This window comes from Tauraco erythrolophus, chromosome 7 (genome assembly GCF_009769465.1).
Source record: "Tauraco erythrolophus isolate bTauEry1 chromosome 7, bTauEry1.pri, whole genome shotgun sequence".
In the NCBI taxonomy this organism is placed as follows: Eukaryota; Metazoa; Chordata; class Aves; order Musophagiformes; family Musophagidae; genus Tauraco; species Tauraco erythrolophus.
The window spans coordinates 59,425,217-59,446,143 of NC_141471.1; the positions used below are offsets into that span (position 1 = coordinate 59,425,217).

Sequence of the window (20,927 nt, forward strand, 5' to 3'; positions counted from 1 at the left end):
CCTCATATGAAAGGAGTTCACAAGAATCTGGTGAAACATTATTCTTAGTCTGGTAAGAGTTATTTTGGAAAAAGGTGAAGGGTTTGCAATTAATTCTTCCTATGGCTGTTCTCTCTTAGCTCTTTCAGTTGCCTTAAAAGTCATATTGGATCACATAATCCAGTATTATTCAGTTAGTCTAGATGCTGGGAATCTCATATTCTGGGTATGTTCTTGAATTTGTTTTGATTTTTTGGTAGCAAGAATTGGGGAAGCTCTACAACTAAAATGGCTACACTATCAGAACTCTGTAATAAACAACTTTTTAAAATACTACTAAAAATCTGAATCTTTAGAAAGGATGTACTGATGCTTTACCTGTGCTCCAGAAGAAGTTCTGCAGTAGGCTGGTAACTGAGTTAGTAACTTCTTATCTGACTGTCACCACAGTTTTTCCTGTACCTTAAAATGTCCAGATTCAACCGGATGGTTTAGAGGAAGTCAACTAGAAGTAGATGTGCTCCTCACCATATACCAAATAAAGTTTTAGCAGAGTGTTGTACATGTGAACACTCTCAAAACCCCCAAAGAATCCCCCTTATCTTCGGAATACACACCATTAAGAACAAGTTTCTTCTGAACAAGTACACAATGGAATGCAAAGAGTTAACAGCACAATCATCTATGTGATCATCACACTACAGTAGTCTTCTGTTTAACTAGGAGGCCTAGGGGGATCTGCTACTTACAAGGAGGTTTCTCAAGAGGGAAGGCATTTTCTTTTCGAAGTCCAAGAGGCATCCAAGCTGAAACAGAGCGAGCTTCAGTTGTGCACGGTCCAGATGGCTGTTCTTGGGAAAGCAGCTCCAGTACAAGCAGAAGTACTAACCCTTGGGATTGCAAAGGTCATGAAACCTGCCTTGCTTACAGAAATACTCCTGTCTTATTTGAAACAGGAAAGCATCTGATAGGAGTCTAAAACAATGATTCCTCTCAGATCAAGTGTGGGGCTCCAGCTGGCCTCGAGCAAAGCCCAACACAGTGGCAGCGTCACTTCAGCTGTTGCTCATTTCCCCCTTGCTACCTGTCAGCTTGAAAAGAGTGGAAGTTCTTAATAGTGGCCACTGTCCACAGAGAGCAGGCTTCAGACAAAACCCACATTGTTCCAGAGAGCATCTCCTTTCTTGTACCACGCCTCTCCTCCATGCCAGTACTGTCAAAGAGCAGCAGAGCAAGATAAGATATCGGAAAAAAAATATCCAAACTCACTATTTCAAAGCCAAAAAGAGACTTTTCAAGAACAAGGACATCAGGATTTACTATTCTGCAAAGATTTTGCTCTGTCCTGTTGGTATTTCAGTGTTTAAAAGAAAACACAAACCATCTGGTTTTGGTCAGTAAAGTGTCCATTTAATAAACTCCTTAGCCACGTTTCCCACCCTGTCCTCCCACCCTAAAATGTCAATTCACACTTAAGCAGCAGATGACATAGAATTTGATGGTGTATAACAGAAGTTTTTAAATCTGCACTCTTAATACTAAGAGTATCAGAGGCTAATATTTTACAAAATTACCTAGAGCTCAGATGTGCCCATGCAAAAAAGCAGATTTTTTTATACACAGTCCCTATTTTTCTTACAAATTTAAATATTTTACAAAACTGTATTTTCAAAATGTATAAAGTTTAGTGAATACCCCAAACGTATCTTAAAATAAAATGTTATCTGATTTCAAAGGTTATTTCAACAATGAAGTCTAAATTGCACCAGATAAAAGGCACTTGTGCTGTGTGATGTCTTGAGCAAATATATGTTAGTTTATAATACAGTAATACAGTGTCTTCTTGAATTCATGCAGTTGTCTCCGAGCATCAAGCATCATTAAAGCAGCCAAAAGAGATCGTGAGTAAACTTGATTCCACAGTTGTAAAAACATTTTCTATCGCTACGTCAAACGTGCAGCATTGCGCTCCAGCTCTGACTCTACAATTAAACGCTACAGGAAAACCGCTGTCATTCACATGGGAATTCAAACTACGTTTCATTCTCTCATAAGTTACAAGAAGTAGTATGCCATTTAATGATGAAACTAAAACACCAATGAACAGCTCAGTGTTCAAATAGTTTGTGCCAATGAAAGTCTGTATTTAAAACCAAGCTAGGGGCTAGTTATTCAAGGAGCAGTGCATCGTATTTTCCATTTCCACTTCACTGTTGAGATAAAAGCGCAGTCCTATTTGCCTTCATCTTCTCCAGCCTTTTCATTAAGTGGCTATTGGTCATCTCCATCTCTTCTATCTTATCCAGTGCTATTCTTAACTATAAAACGAAATGAAAGCAAAAGTTACGATGGCTTTAATTTTACTGGGACTTTCTGCTGTTCTTAAGCTTTGACAGAAGAAATTAAATCAGGAATACAAGTATTACATGCTTTAGAAGAGTGACAGATAAGTTAAGACACAGCACTTTAATCATTGCAGTCAGATGAACCAGAATTCCACTGTCAAAATAAACATAATTGGAAAGCAATTGAAACATGAAACATGTACTCATTCCAAAAGAACCAGATGCCTGCAAATTCCTATTACATGCTATTTAAAGGTAAAGTCCTCTTCCCTATCCACGCTGATGGATACATATTCCTGTGAGTAGCAGGCCTCATGCTAGCTAGTCATGCAGCAGCTCGCAAGCATGACCAACAGCTCAGTTAAATAAAGCTTCTTCCCAGCACCCTGTGAGGTGCATGCTGAAAACTCCCCAGGCTGGCACTTCACATAGGGAGCATTCAGCTCTCCAGTAATTTTTATGGAAGCATTAGTTTAGAATAGTACAAGTTATCACATACAAAAGAAAATACAACTTTAGACCCTTTCAAGCAATGTGCTACAGTTGTCTTCTGAATGCAACACTGATAGACTTGGAGGTCTCCTCAAAAAACACGTAAAAGCTGTAACTGAAGATTACAAAAAACCACAGAGCTTGGAGGCAAAACACAGAGCAGTTCAAGACTGAAAGAAGCATACAGCTGAAAAGGAAATCAGGTTAATTACCTCTCGTTGAAGCTTCCTCTTTTCAGCTTTGAGTTCATCTTCTACTTTTTCTGCATTTTCTGCTGCATTTTTATACCTTGCAACCTGCCCCTCAAGTCGCCCAATCTGCAAACCCAACCAAGACAAAAGGAACAGTTACTCAGGTGTTCCAGCCTAAGCTCACCTGCCACCAGCTGTTCTTCCCTTTCTGAAAAGCCACCATAACACAAGGCATCCTGTGAATTATCCATAGTATCTCCCTCTAGAAAGAGGAGGTTTAGCAGTGTTAGCAGCAGCCATAACTTCAAAGACAGTGTTTAAAAGAACTAATAAAACAGTAAAATGGATTGTGGGCAGAAACTTCGAATACCCTTCACTGCCTGTCCCTCCCCTGGTGAGGGTCACAGGAAATGGTATAGAATGGAACAGCATAGAACACAGTTGACAAGATACAGAAGGTTAAATAACTAAGCAAGGACAGAAGAGTCTGAAAAAGAAAAAAAAAAAAATCAAGAATTGGGGAACACATGGGATTAAAAACAAAAGCTGGAAAGTAGAAAAGCCAAGACCACATGAAAAGGTGCAAAATAGACTAACTGTTATCAGGACATGATGCAAGAGGTCTTCAGCTCAAGCCTAGAGGTCAGCAGTAAAGAGTGGGCTCGAGACAAATCCTGGTTGCCATCTGCAGGTGTTAAAGCCCACTCACTGGATTGTTATTGTTATAGCTCCCTGCTACCCCCAAATCCATAGGGCAGGCTAGCAGCCTGTTGCTGTGCAAGAGAGAACAACTATGCATCTCTGATTCGTTCATATTGTAGTCATTTATGTGATTTTTAGGTGAGCTACACAGATGCTGAACTATAATACCATGTTACTGACTTACAATCACAAAACATGAGTAAATCACTGAGACATATGTATCTCTACAAGAACAAACTCTTGAATTTCAGAGAGTAAATTATGTACCTTCCACAGCCTATACAACTTTCTTACAAGTAATTAAGCTACATAAACTGATTTTCTGGAACTTCAGTTCCTCTTCATATTCTGCCATACATTCACGTGAATTTTAGTAAATTAACTCCAGATTATTTTCTCTTATAGTTACACTATGCACAGGTATTGAATTGCAGGAAATATGAAAAAAAACAAATGTAGTGCCATTCTGTGCCAACTAAAGAACAAAGAGTAAATCAAAGGATGAATTTTTTTTTTTTTTTAGTTTTTGTTGCAAAAAGTATTCTAAAAGTGTGCAGAGCAAGCATAATGATAACGATAAATATGAAGACAGACACACTTACATTTTGTTCCAAGGTAGTTATATCTTGTTCAGCTTTTGAAAGCTTGAATTTGTATTCACTAATTTGTCTGTTGGCGTCCCCTAGACAAACATTGACATGAATATATTACTCAAAGCAACTCTCTAAACTGGCAGTTTCCCTTTTAATTAAAATTCATTAAAAAGACCATTTCATTGAGAAGCCTGTATACAGGACTATAAAAAGGTAAATGTTCTTTCAGAAATCTTTTTGGGGTATATGAAAATGAAAGAATTTTCCTGTTATTTAGAGAACACAACTACTGTCTCTGTGAGTGCATTAAATCTCAAATGTATAAATGAGATACACACCTTTTAAAACATACTTATTTAGATCAGCAAGCTCATCTCCCAAAAAAGAGAATCAACAATAACCAACATACACTATAAAATGAGTCAAATCACAATCATTGTAATACCAGCAGCATTTAGCATAGACATCTGTAATAACGGTTGAATGCTGAGAAAAAGTCTTGAACCCGCCTGACAAACTCCAAGGAGCTTTGCAAATTATTTTGGTGTTATATTTCAGCCTTGACATTGCCAGTGGTCTGTTCATGTTCATTGCCACAAGCATATTAAATGGCAATCTGTCAAACAAGTAGAGCTCTCAGCTGAAGAAACAGCTTGCTTGAAATGGAAAATAGCAATGAAGCAACACTGGTTATATTAACCTTTAATAATTTTTGATGGTTTACTTCAGAGAATGGGGCTTTTAGATTAAGTTTCTGTATCAAAGATTCAACAAAATTAAAAGATCAGGTAGAATATATTAACAAATTACATCAATTAAAATAATATAATTTTAAAAACTGAAATTGTTCGAGTAGCAGCACCCATACTAGGTAAGGTCATCAACTGAAAAATAACTGCCCAGAATGTCGTTGCTTGACACTGAAAGGGGCAGATTTTTAAGCTATTCTGCAGTGAGAAATTCCCTGCAAGGAGACAGACCAAAAAATCTTGCTGCTCAACAATATATAATTCACATTACCACTGCACAACAATATAGGAAAAGAAGATGAAAGAGTCTGTTTCCCCAGTAAGAACACATGTGAACAGTAACCATATACCTACTCTGCATTTCAATCAGCTGCAAGTCAGAACCATTCTCTAAGCCTACGATATCTGGATTCATGCCATCGCTTCGAGAATATTTCTGTCGTTCTTCTTCCAACTGCAGCTTTAGTTTTCTAACCTGAAAAAGAAGTGCTCGTTTGTGAAAGAGAGATTCCCAGAAGTTCAGTAGTTGTGTATCTAAGCATTCAGTCTCCCATCCCCATTGCTGGGTGAGTGCCCTCTGCATGCCAACACACAGCCAAAACCCACCAGCCTGGTCAGTGCTGCAGGGATCTTGGCACAATGCAGGGGCACCCAGTAACTCTAACAGAGCTGCCTTGCCAGAGGAGGAGGTGGCATTAAGCTGTTTATGCATTTCTCCTACAGTATACCTTGTACATGCTAAGCCGTATGAAGCTCATGAACAATATCCTGGTGAGTTTACCGAAAGAATAATGCACAGCTTTTTTGGGATCCTCTCTTTTACTCCACCTGGAAGCAACAGTCCTAGGCAAGTCTGTAGTGCGCATTTGTCTTAAATGGTTCCATTTTATGATACAGCAGCTGTCGGGATTTTTCCAGTCGTCACGGAACATAGATTTCTCAGCTATGCTCTCTGTGTCTGGAGTTTATGAAAAAAGTGGGAGCTACTTTTTTGACTCTTATAAAAATATTGCCCTACAGATTAGCGGTACAGGAGTTATACTTGCAAAACTCCCATTCATGATACAGATCAAATATTTTAGCAGTGATTTTTACAATTGTATAGTGATAAATATACATATACATCATTATATACTTATATTTAATAGCCTTGATTCAATACTAGAATTTATTGGCATTCTAAACCAAGTATCTGTATTAAAATGACGGTATACTCCCAGCAAAAACAAGTGTTAACAACATCACTCTAAATTTTCAATGTGTTCAACTAGAAGTACAAAAACTATGGTATTCTTAATTGCTCAATGGCTGTATGTTTTCATAGATTCATAGATTCATAGATTTCTAGGTTGGAAAAGACCTTAGAGATCATCGAGTCCAACCGTCCCTAATCCCCATTAAACCATATCCCCAAGTAGATCATCCACCCTATTCTTAAACACATCCAGGGATGGGGACTCAACCACCTCCCTGGGCAGCCTATTCCAGTGGCTGACAACCCTTTCAGAGAAGAAATACTTCCTAACATCCAACCTGAATCTCCCCTGACTAAGCTTATACCCATTTCCTCTTGTTCTATCACCCAACACTAATGTAAAGAGCCCTTCCCCTACCTTCCCACCATCTTTTCTCAAGTATTTGTAGGCTGTAATCAGGTCTCCCCTCAGCCTCCTCTTCTCCAGGCTAAACAGCCCCAACTCCCTCAGCCGCTCCTCATAAGTTTTATTTTCCAGCCCCTTGACCAGTTTAGTCGCCCTTCTTTGGACCCGCTCCAGGAGCTCAATATCTCTCTTAAAGCGAGGGGCCCAAAACTGGACACAATATTCCAGGTGCGGCCTCACCAGTGCCGAGTACAGGGGCAGGATCACTTCCCTATTCCTGCTGGTTACACTATTCTTGATACACGCCAGTATCCCATTGGCCTTTTTGGCCACCTGGGCACACTGCTGGCTCATATCAAGCCGGTAGTCAACCAACACCCCCAGGTCCTTCTCCGCCAGGCAGCTCTCCAGCCACTCTTCCCCGAGCCTGTAGTGATGCTTGGGATTTTTATACCCCAAGTGAAGGACTCTGCAGTTGGCCTTATTAAAGCTCATGCCATTGGCCTCAGCCCAACGATCCAGTCTGTTCAAATCCACTCTTCTTCGAGTCCACTCTTCTCAATACCAAACTGTATTAAGAATATATACTTCGATAATATTAATTTTCTATTTGAGTAACTTCGATGATGAAAGAAATAGTACCACTTATCAATTTAGAAGAAAGCGCACTTGACCTTATGAGAATGTCATTTTACTGGCTTTAGTATTTCTGCGTAAGACAAAATAAAAGAAAGAACAATGCTGAGTACGTGCACTAATAATAGAGCCAGCAGCAAGTTAGATTTCAGCTAACCAGTTAGTGAAATGAGGGTTCTTTACCAACCAAGATCAAAGTCACATGGATGTCCTAGTGAGAGGAGCTGATAATTCCTGGTACCCAGCCAGGTAAGAAGTTGAGTTATTTTATTTTGCTTTAGTGCTTAAGTATTTGATTAAGAACCTTTGGTGCTTAATATTTGTTTATTTCTCCTATGTTAATACTCTGCAAGAGGACACACAAAGGTCTATTTCTGAAAAATAACAGCTTATTTTACCTGGGACAATAATTCCTCCTTTTCTCCAGCCAGTTTTCGTAGCCGCACATCTAAAACCAAAGAACCCAATTAAAAACCAAAGAAATCTGTAACTAAGAAAATACTTTTCATATTTTTTTTGTTCATTTTCCATTAAAATGCTCTTCGAACTTAAAGCTGATAGCACTGGAAGCTTAAAACTTTGATATCTCACTAATAGCAACATACCAGCCTTCAGTTAAAAGCAGAAAAAGGGGAAAAATATTTCATTCACAGTGTTTATTAGTATAACAATTTTAAAAGACCTTTGAGTTTAGTAATTTCCCAAATAAATTAATGACCGAGATTTTTTTTTTTAAATGGTAAAACATAGTTTGCCCCAATATCTGGAACAGCCATTTCCAAAAATATTTTCTTCTGATTGTATAGTCTTTTCCCTGCTTTATTCTTAAATATTGCTGTCTCTTCAGGGAAGGCGCTAAGCTTCCCCATATGTTAAGAACGTTTGTAGAAAGTGTTCTCAAATAACAAAAGAAGTACTTGGGAAAGAACCCACAGGAATGTTGCAGTATCTCTAATCAGTCAGAAGATTGGTAATGGCTACAAAACAGTCTCAAGCAACATTGAGCAGCTCCCTTGGAAATTGTAAGTCTGACAGTAACAAAGCATAAAGACATCTGTATTTCACTAAGATGGAGCCAGAGCAGAAACATGTATCAAGTCTAATCTCTGTCAAAACTAAAATATGTGACTACTCTATATTACGCAAATGTAATGCAAGTCTACAGAGGTTTTTTTTGCATGTTACCTAACAGGTTTACAGGTGATGGACTCTGCATACAGTTACTTGTTCAACCTAAGCAAGTTAAAATAAATGCCTCCAAAATCATTCTATCTTTCTGTTGTCCATATCTTTTTTTGAATGTTTTTAACACTGTTTTTTTTCTAATGAATGGGATTAAAGACTAAACTTGCTTTACGCTAATGAAGTCAGAAGTATTTCAAGGAAGGGGAAAGAATATACTATGCCTTACTTCCACTTTCTATAATGGAAGTTCTTTCATTGATGATACTTGCTTTTAAAGAATTTCTCTTTCATGAAACACAATGAAAAACATACTAATCCTAAAGATTATACTTTTAGGCAAGATATTTTCTGACAGTAATAAAACAGAAATTGGACCAAGAGATCTAATCAGCTACAAACATCCAAGCACACACCATTATTTTTTTTACTCAAAATATACATTTGTCTTTTACTCAGCATAAAAAACAAACAATAAAAAAAAATCACACCAACCAAAAAACCCCAAAACCATAATCTTGAAAGTTGTGTAATTGTGTATTCCAGAAGCATCACAGGTACCTTTTTGTGGCTGTAAAACACAACCCACTGTGAAGAGGAGGGAAACAAAGACTTCAAACACTCTATGAAGTATGTTGGGATATTTTTACCTAGTGGTCCTTCTCCTGCAGATTCCAAGACTTGAGCAGCTTCCTGTGATACAACTGTTATTGCACCAACCACTGATTCATGGTTTACATCACCATTTGGTGTGCCATCTGGAATTATAACTAATCCATGTTTCTGAAAATACAAAAGAAAAAAACCCTCATATTCATACAAGAGCAGTGCTAAAATATGATTGGACAGAAAAGTTTTAAAGAGCTTTTCAAGTTGATCAAAACAGTTATGACAAAATGTGCTGTTTATCCTACCCTGAGGTCAGGTTTTGAGACTGCACAAGAAGAGTAACCATTCTTCCTCTTTTGCATTGACCTTGATTTCATGCCCCATTCCTGGATTTCTGTTACTATAAAGTAACTACTACCAACATACCTCTCCTCTCGTCATTGTTTCCTTCAGGTCAGCCAACTCCTCTCTGAGCTGATCTCGCTCATTCTTAATGCAGTCAAAGTAATCTTTCTGTCTTTCTAGGGCCTGGGTTCAGGCAGATAGCAAGAAAAAGAATGGCACAGAGAAAAAGCATATGACAGATAGCAGAGAGATCTTCTACAAGTAAATACAAAGAGCTTAATAAAAGTAAAGAAATTAAAAGGAGTATTTAATATATGTCAATACACATCTCTGATAACTACCTTTTACAAGCTGCATATCTAGCCTCATTGTTGCATGTTTGCCATGACAATTTTTTTCCCAGGTGAGTCTTATTAGATTCTATAATAGATTTTTATTTAGCAGATTTTATTTTTGGTAAATTTTGATAAACTAGATTGAACACCAAAAGAGTAAGTGATTCTTCTTAATACAGGCACTCCATGCCCAGAAATAAAATTTGCTGGAACTCAATTGGCAAACATCCTAAAACATTACATCTATTGAACTAATTTGTCTACCTTTTGCAGGGTACAGAAGTAGAAATCTTACCTCATAAAAGACCTTGGATACATAAGCTTGTCATCCACTTACAAATACTGGTTTATTTACTACTTGCTTAAGTATTATAACCACCCTTTACTAAAACCAAAGCAATCAGTCTTAGGGGAAAACAAAAAAAGCAAGCACTAGCAGCACTATTTTAGCACAAAAAGGGATTGCAGCTAAAAGCACAACGTGGACATAGATGGGTTTGCCTACCTATGCTGCAGCTGTGTCACCTGGCAGCTAATCAGACACTTTCACCTGATGGCAGCATCCCAAAATTCCTTTCAAATTCAATACTGCATGCATTACAAATAATCCTGACCATACAGCAACTGCAAAAGTGTACACACACTTTGCCAAGAAAATTATTCAACTGAACCTTATGTCATGCACGACTGTTTAGGAATGGACTGATACCAAGAAAGAAATGAAGGTGTATACCTGTGTATTGTAATTGCCTAGTTGCCCCACATAACAATTGAAGTACGCTGAATTCTAATAATTATCTAGAACCCATATGCTACAGCAATGTTTTAATGCATTTCTCAATTTCAACAGTAAAATTTGAGAAGTGGTGTTGCATTTGATTTGATTTGTTGATTTGATTTATTAGTATGTAAATGTAACCTTTAAAATATAGGTAATTCAACATGTGTGAAAGCATTCGCTGTCACATCATAGTTTAAGAATTTGTAAGTTGTCCTTTTATTTCCTAACACATCCTAGATGTCTAACTACACTGTTAACAGTGGGAAGAACCTGAATCATTACGTTATTTTGTGTTCCACTTCAAGGTACATACACCTTTGCCGTTTTTGAAGCACAGCAGCAGAGATGGAGGGGAAGTAAGCTCACCCACTTGCGAGAACGCACACACAGGCCCACAATCACACTGCAGGCACAGATCCTGTGCGCTTGGCAGTGCCCTGTGATGCTGCTGACCTTCCCATAACATCCTTCCTATCCTCACTCCCTATGTGCAAGTGTTGGAAATCAGAAAGCTTTCATGGGGAAGGAAGTGAAACTGATATAACCCTGTATCTCCACCTATGGAGAGATCAGTAATCGCTAATCAATGTTGAAAAGCTTTAGTAAAACTGCTAGTGTTTGTGTGCTCAGGGATTATGATATATGACATCAACTTTGCACTAAGCCTACTTCTGCAATTCTCCTGTTGGGGGGGGGAGCAGCAATCAGGACAACTAATCTCTGCAGCCATGTTTTAACATACCAGTATGATTAAAATCTGATCATTTGGCAGAAAGTAAATTTGTCTGGGGTCCTATTTTCTAAATATTCCAAAAACCTTCACAAAATTTATACCAAACTCAGACATGCCATTGCTAATTTCAAATGGGCAACGCATGTACAATTTGGAGCCACACCAAACAGTAAAATAGCTGTATATTTCAGGAATGTAAGCTGGAAGTTATAGCTAAGTGTCCTCAAATTGATGTAATTTAACATCAAATACAACCATAAATTTCAATCACTTTGTAGAAGTAGGACAATATAAGAGGGCAGGTGTAAAACAAACTCTTGCTTTGTCTGTTCTGCTTCCCTCCCCTTCTTCCTCTGAGGCAGCATCAGTCTTGCATACATCGTAAAACTAGGTTACAATTCTAGTTATAAACTACTCCTTTCTGAAGCTGGAGAGTAAAAATTAGCAAAGCTACTCAGTATTGGGGAGAAAGACTCAAAAACTGTGAGCTAATAGAAGTATGCAAATGGTTTTAGGTAACAGAATCGAGAAAAAGAAGACAGCAGCATTTTTACATTTTTTGAACTAAGAGATTTCAATTCCAATACAGTAAAAAAATAAAAACTAGGGAAAAAAACACAGATATTGTTTACAAAAACACAGAAACTGGCAGCACAGTTTTAGCTAAAGGAAAAAAAATGTCTGTCTTGTCAATCTGGGTGGTAGCTACTTTTTGAACACTAGATAAATTAAACGCTCTGTACTAACTCTGGCAACATATTTGAAAGGAAAAAAGTGCTTGCACGAAAGAATTGCACAAATTGAGACAGTCTAGTTGTCTCAAGCCCCGAGGGGGATGGGAGTCCGGTGTGATGGGCAGCTTCTGCCACCCGGACCTGCCCCCCCCCACTTCAAACCATAACACTAGTACACAAAGTTGAAGAGTAAGTACAGAAAGAATATGGTTAAAGATAAAATCTTTCGGATGAATGTTTACAAAAAACTTAAAAGATGAAATACTATTTTATGATGGAAGAGAAGACTGCAATATGGATCGAAGGACTGAAACATGAAATAAATACGGATTGAAAAAAGACTGTATAAAAGGACTTTTTTTTTTAACTGGGCATCATTGGTTAAAAGATAACTTTTCCAAGTGACTTGAACTCTAGCAAATACAGCCATTTTCAAAGAAATCTGCATACGTTAAAATCAGTGTAAAATTCAGTAAGAAAGAAATGACCCTAGAGTTACTAAAAGGCCAAAAATTCCTTTCTAAAGACTTTCCAGTTAACTCCCTCTCACCACCAGGCAATCTACTTGTGAGATCAGAGCCATGTAGTTATCACCAAGGATGAGGCTGACTCAAGTTTTACCAATTCTGTGCTGCCCAGAGGCAAAGCTGACAAACCCTGCTTGACCTACGTCAGCTGTGCAGTCATTACCAACACCGTATTACTGTACGCCCTCCCTTCCTACACAGGAGCCCTACAGATGCTCCTCAAAAGGTCCCACACGACCATTGTTTCAATTCCAACTCTCAGTTCCAATGGTTGGTAACTCTGGTGTTTTGTGTATCACAAAACCAGCTTGGTTCAGTGTTGCATCCAAGCTCACCAGCCCTGGAAGGATCAGAAGTGCAATACAGGAACGCACAAGTTGGCTGCAAAAGTCAAGATTGCTTTTTTAGCACTAGGTATGTACAAACATTCACTGAGGCTTCTCTACATTTTGACCCTTAGCTCCTACAGCTCTCTAGGTTTTCCATTATTTGGGTTATTTCAGCTCTCTCACCTCAGGTAGTGTAAACCAGACCATTTCAAAATCCACTAATTCTTATGCAAATTGTTAAGATGACGACAGAGGCAAGAGTCAAATAGTGAGCAAGGCTTGAACTGTTTGACTTTTGAAAAACATGTTTGCCTCTAAGGAGATTAAAAGCTTTAAAATCAATTTCAAATCTGTATAAAATTACATTATTGCTACATCACTATGGGTCAATATATGGACCCAGGCCATTTTTACTTTTGTTAGGAGTAAGGAAATGATGACTTTTTCAAGCCCTGAATACAGTTCAAAAGTATTTTTTAAAAAATTATAAAATTGTATGCATAACAGCTTATTATGTTCTAGATATAATTAGTATTATTCATCCTTATACAAGTAAAGACGAAGTGGAGCTCATTTTCTAAAGAGAAAGACTGTAAAACATTACAAATATTTCAACTGGGAGCAACCTTCATTTCTTTGGAGTACACAGCATTCCTTTGGGTGTGGGGGACATCCGTCTACTTCTAAAATGAAAAAATACCTTTCCCCCCATATTTGATTCATACCCCTATTTTTTTATCTTTCCAATTAATTGTCTCCTGGAGATCAAACATCTCTTTGGTTATGGAGTCTATATTCTGCTGCATACGTTGATTCTCCTGTAGTAAATAGGATGAGGGAAGAATAAAAGAGGAAAGAGAAGTAAGGAAATGGAAAAAAAAACATTCAAATAGAGAAAGGAAAAAGTCAACCAAAGAGTTTATGACAGTGAAGTTAAAGAAAAAGGGTGCAACTTAACATAATATATTCCTTATGAATTCATGCAAGAAAGCGGTAATTAATTTTATTCAATCAATGTTGATGGGAGAATTTAGTGCAGCTAGAGCTACTTTTCTTCAGTAACAGTTCCCACTGCAGACTGAGGATAACATCCTTTCTACAGGAAAACAATCACCCTGATACTTCCAGATACCTCCAAGTCCTGTGTGGAAGTGAATCTGAACGTTAACACATGGCTTTATTCATGTTTTAAATAACAGAAAACCTTGAAAGTACAAAGAAGGAAGTTTAATCTAACACTGCATTTTGCTGCTTGCCCTGCAAACACTACTAAAATTCTGTGCTATGCTTGTACAATTGTGTGTGAAGATGACATTAAGAATTTTTAGGGCTAGAGACAATTTTTTTGCCCTCCTAATAAGTGAGCTTGATTTTACATCTGCGAATGGAAGAGAATGTCTTTCTGCAAAAAGCTAAATGGCTTCAGCTAGATTTTCTGTTACTGTTAATAGATGGAGAAGTTACTCAAATAAACGGTAAACACGGGTCAAATCTTTGAAGGAACTGCACACACTTGGTGAATACTCAACATATATGCTACATTCTACCGAAGCAAACACTCCAGACAAATCTATTGTCTATTCTTGATTCATGTACTTAAAAACAAAAACTAACCACCTCAAAACAAATAATAAAAGAATAAAGTTTTTTTCAATTTGCAGTGAAGTCAAAGAGAATCCAGAGCAAGCAACAGAGCTACAAACAGAATTCGCCAAGTTTTTTTGCTTGTCAGCATTATTCTGCCACAAAATGCTGCTACTTAAGTTAATCTTGTTTCTTTCCATCTGCTAGTTAAGTCCTACCAACTCCAGTTTGCAAAGCATATTATTTTGTCAGTAACCATAACAGACCTGAGACTTTTCAGAAGTCTTTTTGGAGTTACTGTACTACTACCTGGAGAGCATCAGAAATTAGTGTGGAAAGAAGTTGATCAATGAAATGCAGTATTACATAGGTTTTGAAAATCAGGTAATGGAGACTTTGGCCCATACACTTACAGACCATCAATTTTTACCGAAACCAAAAGGTGGTGGGAAAATGACACGTTAATTGAATGACAACTATCAGTGCTAGAACTAAAAATCAATGGGAAACGGACACTTGCATACTGTTGACAAAATACATCTCTGTGGACCATTTGAAAATGAAGACTGATAGTAGCTCTGGGATTTTAGGGCACATTGATTTGTTTCCAGAAGAAAAGGGTGAGAGGGGAAAAGGACACACCACACACCCAGCAACGTGGTTTGACCCAAGAACATACTGACCAGTGTTGCTATATTTATGCTTGACTGGTAAGCAAACAAACATTCCCTACTGCGAACTTCAGTGGTTGATGCTCACAAAAATCTGAAAAAACTGAAACAAACTTTTGGGAAAAGCAAAGAATAACATTTGGTATTCTCTGTGCATCAGAACTTCTGGCTTCGCAAAAAGATTTTGGCCATACAAACCTAAGTTCTGTTCTCACAAGGAAGAAAAGATACAAGAACATTCATGAGAGAACCACGATTCTCACAAGAATTGAGGATCTTACAAGATGTAACACATTTGAAAACCTTGCAGAGACATTTTCAACTTTATAAATTTAGAGAGATTGATAGCTTAAATTCTACTCACTAAAGAAAGATAAATTATTTCTTAAAAACATGAGTTACTAAATATTTAAGCTCATTTTGTCTACGATGGCTGTTCCCATTCAAATCTTACATCATGTTTATTTGCTCAAGTTCTGTCATACACTCATATGAACATACCTCTATCAATTCATCTCTCTGTCGAAGGGCCTCTTTAAGTTCATCCAGCTTATGCTGCAGAACACTGCATGTGTGTTTCTGTCTTTCCAATTCCTATATTAAATACATCATTAATTTTTTTGTGTGTTTGACACTCATTTTCAATATCAAGTTTAAACAAACTTAGCAATATCACTTAACATAATGTTATCTAAGAAATTACTGCAACAATTTTGAGAAATTCTACCTACCAAGTGGTTAAACTCACAGAATCAGTGTTTTAGGTAAGTCCTCTAGATACTCGCTATGCAGAAGATTTGATTTAATAAAATTTAGAGTAGTGAGAAAAGATGCCAAAAAGGCTTAAGCCCAATATTAATGAGAAAAGCTCAGATACTGAATTTATCTGAATATCACTGGAAAAAACTGCCACATAGATCTTCCCTTTCCAAGTAAGCAGGACTGAACATGTCCTATTCAATTTAAACGCGTATTTTATCTTTAGTGTTTGCATTAAATAACTTTTTTTCTGGGGGTGGTGTATTGTTGTTTTTTTTAAAAAACTAACACAACGTTCAAAACATCTTTGGCCACTGAGATAGACGCTTTTCTACTAAAGCAAAAGTTTTTAACTGTTCTTACCAATTAGTCCAGGATTCTATGGTCTAGCTTTATAATTAAGAAAAAAATAAGTCTTAAAAATCTGTACCTTTGACTTGTCTTCATTCTCCCTATAGAACTCTGCTATTTGTTCTTCTTTCTCCTCAATGACGTCCTTTAGAGTATCCACCTGGTAAACCAGGTTGTTTTTCTCATTGTCTAGTTGAGCATTGGAAACCATGGCCTTCTTGTACTTCTCTTCAACTTCAGCCAGGGAATCCTACAGGTAGTAGAAAGGCTTAACATTAGTCTAACTTTTTGATGCCTGGTTATATTGTTAGAACATCATCATAATGCTGAAGAGTGCTATCTGGTTTTGTTTTCATTTTTGTTTCTGAATTATATTCGTGTCTTCACTTTAGAGACACCAAGGCACAGCCCAATTGCCATTATTCAGGTTAGGTCATACACAGCAATGAAAAGTTATCATTACAAAAGTATGAAAATTACGAGATCATAGTCCACTTGCATTTTCTATTCTGTCACCTTGACAACTTAACTCACAGGGATCAAGTAACAAAATCACAACTTTATGGTATTTTCAGTGCATGCACAAGAAAACACTTCAGAATGAGGCAACAAATCTGACAGAGAACTCAGACAATTAAACGACAAGAAGAATCACAGAAATATCTTTCAGAGTAGCGTTAACTTAACGCTCACTGTTTAAGTAGTGCTCTGTTACCTTAGATTCAAAGTTTTAAGGTAGTCACATTTTTTCAGTAATAACGATTCTCTGTTTAAGCAGACATTTTGTCTTTTATTTCTTACTAAGATCTCAGAAAAAAAATGCATGTAAGGATTCACATGCTTGATTCTCCACCTGAAGGTGCACATATGCCTTGCTATATACCCTCTTATGCGATTCTTTCACACTTCACAAAAATAATTATACCTTTTTTTTTTCCTCAGTATTGTAACAAATGTCAGCTATTCAAATACTAGAACAACTGTCACTCCAGGCACTTCTAAACATGCAATGATTTCAATATGCATTCTTTTAAAAATACAAAAAATTGAGTTTCAGAGCCCTAATTTTAGAATTGAAAAAGAACTAATAAGCCATTCCCTTTCCAAAGTAGATCTGTGCCCTGCTACAAATCCCCTAGTATTTCATGTAATCTCTTCTTTGAAGGGACAAGTAGCATAGCCTCAATTTTGAATTATTTGTATTATGACAGTAGAAGTACTAGCACAGAAAGGGCACCAGGCTTGGGTTTTCCAGAAAACAGAACAGTAGGACTAAGGTCTAAGATATCTGGGGAGAAGGTGGTAACAATCTAAGTTTCTTAAGAAAAAGCTGAAGAGTGATATCTGTTATATAGTAAAATTATGCAACTGTTTTTGTTCCTGAATTATATTTGTGTTTTCTCTTTAGAGATACCAAGTCACACTTCAATATTCCATTATAAGAAAAACAAAAAAAAGCTCAACACCCAAATGCTATTATTCCATGTTATAAATCTCCATTTTGAGAAAGCTTTCCTCAAAGCATATATATTACCGTTTATAATTTTATCATAATCACATGTATTTACACCTCTGTTCCATTTACTGAATTATGGAATTTTGTGCTGGAGAAATACAGTATTTTAGAAACCCCAGAAAAAATAACTTAAGACATATCTTGATAGTCTAGAGATCAGAAGACACAAGATAGTGTAAGAGGTGAAAAATTATCATTTGGGAAGTAGTAAATTGCAAACAGCAAAGAAGACTCAGGATAAGTGAGAATAAAATAACGAAAAAAAATAATGAATATATGTAAGTGAATTCTAGTAATTCTTAAGATTGTCCTTTTATGAGGAGATTAAAAATTTATCAAAAAGTGCAACTAGGAAAAAAATCCAATTTGATTGTTTCTGTGAGTGTGATGAGTAGAGTCATGTAGTAATTTAGGTTGGCAGAAATCTCTGGATGCCATCTGGTTGCATCTCCTAATTAAACAGGGCCAACCAAGATCAGGCTGCTCACAGCTTGTCTCAAGATCATTTTAAGTATCTCCAGGGATGTCGACTGCAGAACCTGACTGGATGATTCAACTGCCTCCCTTGTGAAAAGTCTTTTTTCTTAAGGTCTAGTTGGAATTTCTGCCCTTACAATGCAACTTTTGTCTGTGGCAGATATCTTGCCCTGTCACTGTGCACTTCTGCAAGGAGGCTGCCCTGTCTTCTCTACAGCCTCCTATCGGGCAGCCAAAACCAGCAGGCATACTGCTGCCCACTCCCTCAAGACTTATCCAATTCAGTTGCCTCAGCCTCTTATTGTACACCACGTGGCTCCAGGACTCCAGCCTTAAAGAGGAGACTAGGTTGGGGCTTAAAAGATTGGATTAAAATGTCATTAATCAACGAGTTAAGGGGGGGGTGGGGGGGGTGGGGAATCCACAGTTATGGAAGAGGAATAAATTGATTTTGAGAAAGAAGAGTGAGAATTGCTTCCAAGAAAGAAACAAAGCTATGCGTAAGAGTCTCTGACCAGTCAAAAAAACTGGAATATTGGTAAGACTTCTTTGGAACTGTTTTCTTTGTTGTTTTGTGGGTTTTTTTTCAGTATTACACATGGTTCAAGAATTCCATGTAGTTTCAGTAATCTAGCAGTTTGGTGAGAAATAACATGGATATGGAAGAATTTCTGAAACACTTGAATGAGGCAGTGAGATGGCTAAGGATGAAGCAGTGGGAACAGGCTGGAATGAAAGTGTATAATAAGACACTGCACATAACCTAGAGCTATGAAGAAATATCACCCACAACTACATCAGTAAAGTGAAAGGGCTGTGCAAATTAGCCTGCTTGGCTAGAACAGGATGATTGAACAGCAGACAAAGAGGGTGGTCTGTTAACTGCATGAAAGAAAAACTGAGGACAGAGAAAGGATTCCTTTCTAGTTGATGCAAGGGAATACAGAAAGAATCGACAAAATTGAATCAAACTAAGACACAAAAAGATTCAAAGACCTAACCAAACTGGAACTATCCACACTAGAGTTCATTCTGCTGACAATCAGCAGATTTGCAGCCAGGTAAAAACCACAATTAGCAGCAGAAGGGATGGGCAATCACAGAGGTAGGAAGTTAGTGTGATTACAAACCACTTTTACTCAATCCCTGAAAAACACTTCAAGCAGGTGTAAAAACAGATATCCTAGTAACTCCTCTGACATACCTGAGATAGAACTGCCAAAGCAGAAGTTGAGAAAAAGTCAATACCTTCCTAATTAGAAAGAAAAGTTCCCGAAAGAATCTCTAGGGAAGGCAAATTAACTTAGGAACACATTATTCGGTACTAACAACAGCATAAAACTGAACTTTGTAAGCCAAGCATAGATCAAGATCTTATTGTCTATTGCACACCTTTGGTAACTGTAATGGACTACACTGAATAATAGTGCAGTAGTAATGATTCACAACAGTAGTCACGAGATGCTGGCAAACATGCAAAAGCGTGAGAGTTAGATCCGTTCTGAAAATATGGAGCAAGCTCATTTTATTCAAATTGAGTACAATCATAGCTATGTCTAACAATCTTGTAATCTACTGCTCTTTGAAGTCTTTTTAATATTCATATGGCAATATGATTAAAACAAGATGTACTTCATCCGAGCATATGGCTATCAGATTCAGAGTTACTTATCCTCTAAAGAGGAAATAATTTTTGCTACACCGAACAGCTCAAACTACATATTTTCTCTTTACCATACCATCTAGTATGTTGTTTAATCTAGGAAATTCAAGGAAGCTGTTAAATACATCATTGTTAAATGCTCTAGTACAAGCAACGTTCATTAAGTTCAGTCTCTATATGGATATGAAACAAATAAGGAAGGATCTCTTTTCTTTTACATGGAACCATTCACAATTAGATAACAGGAAAGAGAACAGAACAAATATCCTGAAAAAGATTTGTAAGTCACACCATTTGCTATAGCCAGTTTCCCTCCAACATAGGAAAGGGGAAAATAATCATATTTAGATTAACTGCAAACTGTTATTTGTATGAAAAATTACAAAATAAAAGCATACACGCTATTTAAACAAGTCAAAATACAGGCAAATCTCATTAACCTAATGCTGAAAATACCAACCTATAATTTAGACAAAGGTAACGGGAATGTAAGCCACAAGCATTACAAAAGTTTCTTTCTTAATGGTAAAGGATTACAATAAAATTATCTTCTCCTGCAAGCAATATGCCTGCCCAGATTCACTTCAGCAGATCTTTCAAAATTATTACTTTAGTTCTGCTTTATAAGATGCAGTATTTGTTGAAACTTGGAAGACTAATTCTTAACTTCTTTGTCATAGCTATGTCCCATTTCTTTCTTCCCTATTCAATACATAGTAATTGCTTTTAATATCTATTTATTTGCTAACAAAACTCTAAAAAATATGAACTGAACCTCTCAATCTTACTAGAAAACGCGTGCTAAAACCATGGAAGTTTAACACTATTTTAACATAAACCAAATAATGAACATATACTCTCATGTACATTAAAATCATATCTTAATAATTCACTCATACAACAAATTTAAGCTGATGCTCTCTATGCATTAAAAGTTAGATACATGCTTTGAAGAAATTGAAAAACTTGTTAGTAAAGCCTTATATAGTTAGTGGAACCAGTGGTATCTCCATTACCCAAAAATACCCATACAGAATGCATGC

General features: G+C 37.0%; 1 protein-coding gene across 2 annotated transcripts in view; it reads right to left on the reverse strand.

Annotated features, from left to right (window-relative positions):
- Positions 1 to 1,534: 1,534 nt before the first annotated feature.
- LRRFIP2 (LRR binding FLII interacting protein 2) overlaps positions 1,535 to 20,927 on the reverse strand; it is a 59,112-nt gene continuing 39,719 nt past the window's right edge. The window contains exons 18-27 of one of the 2 annotated variants that reach the window (XM_086614290.1): positions 16,308 to 16,478; positions 15,620 to 15,712; positions 13,589 to 13,681; positions 9,506 to 9,607; positions 9,121 to 9,253; positions 7,687 to 7,736; positions 5,406 to 5,526; positions 4,312 to 4,391; positions 3,029 to 3,133; positions 1,535 to 2,297 (exon numbers count right to left, since the gene is read on the reverse strand). In XM_086614290.1, the coding sequence (XP_086470416.1) occupies positions 2,187 to 2,297; positions 3,029 to 3,133; positions 4,312 to 4,391; positions 5,406 to 5,526; positions 7,687 to 7,736; positions 9,121 to 9,253; positions 9,506 to 9,607; positions 13,589 to 13,681; positions 15,620 to 15,712; positions 16,308 to 16,478 (1,059 nt within the window). In that variant the 3' untranslated portion in view covers positions 1,535 to 2,186. The remainder of the gene's footprint in view (positions 2,298 to 3,028; positions 3,134 to 4,311; positions 4,392 to 5,405; positions 5,527 to 7,686; positions 7,737 to 9,120; positions 9,254 to 9,505; positions 9,608 to 13,588; positions 13,682 to 15,619; positions 15,713 to 16,307; positions 16,479 to 20,927) is intronic. The other variant, XM_086614291.1, reaches the window with a different exon arrangement.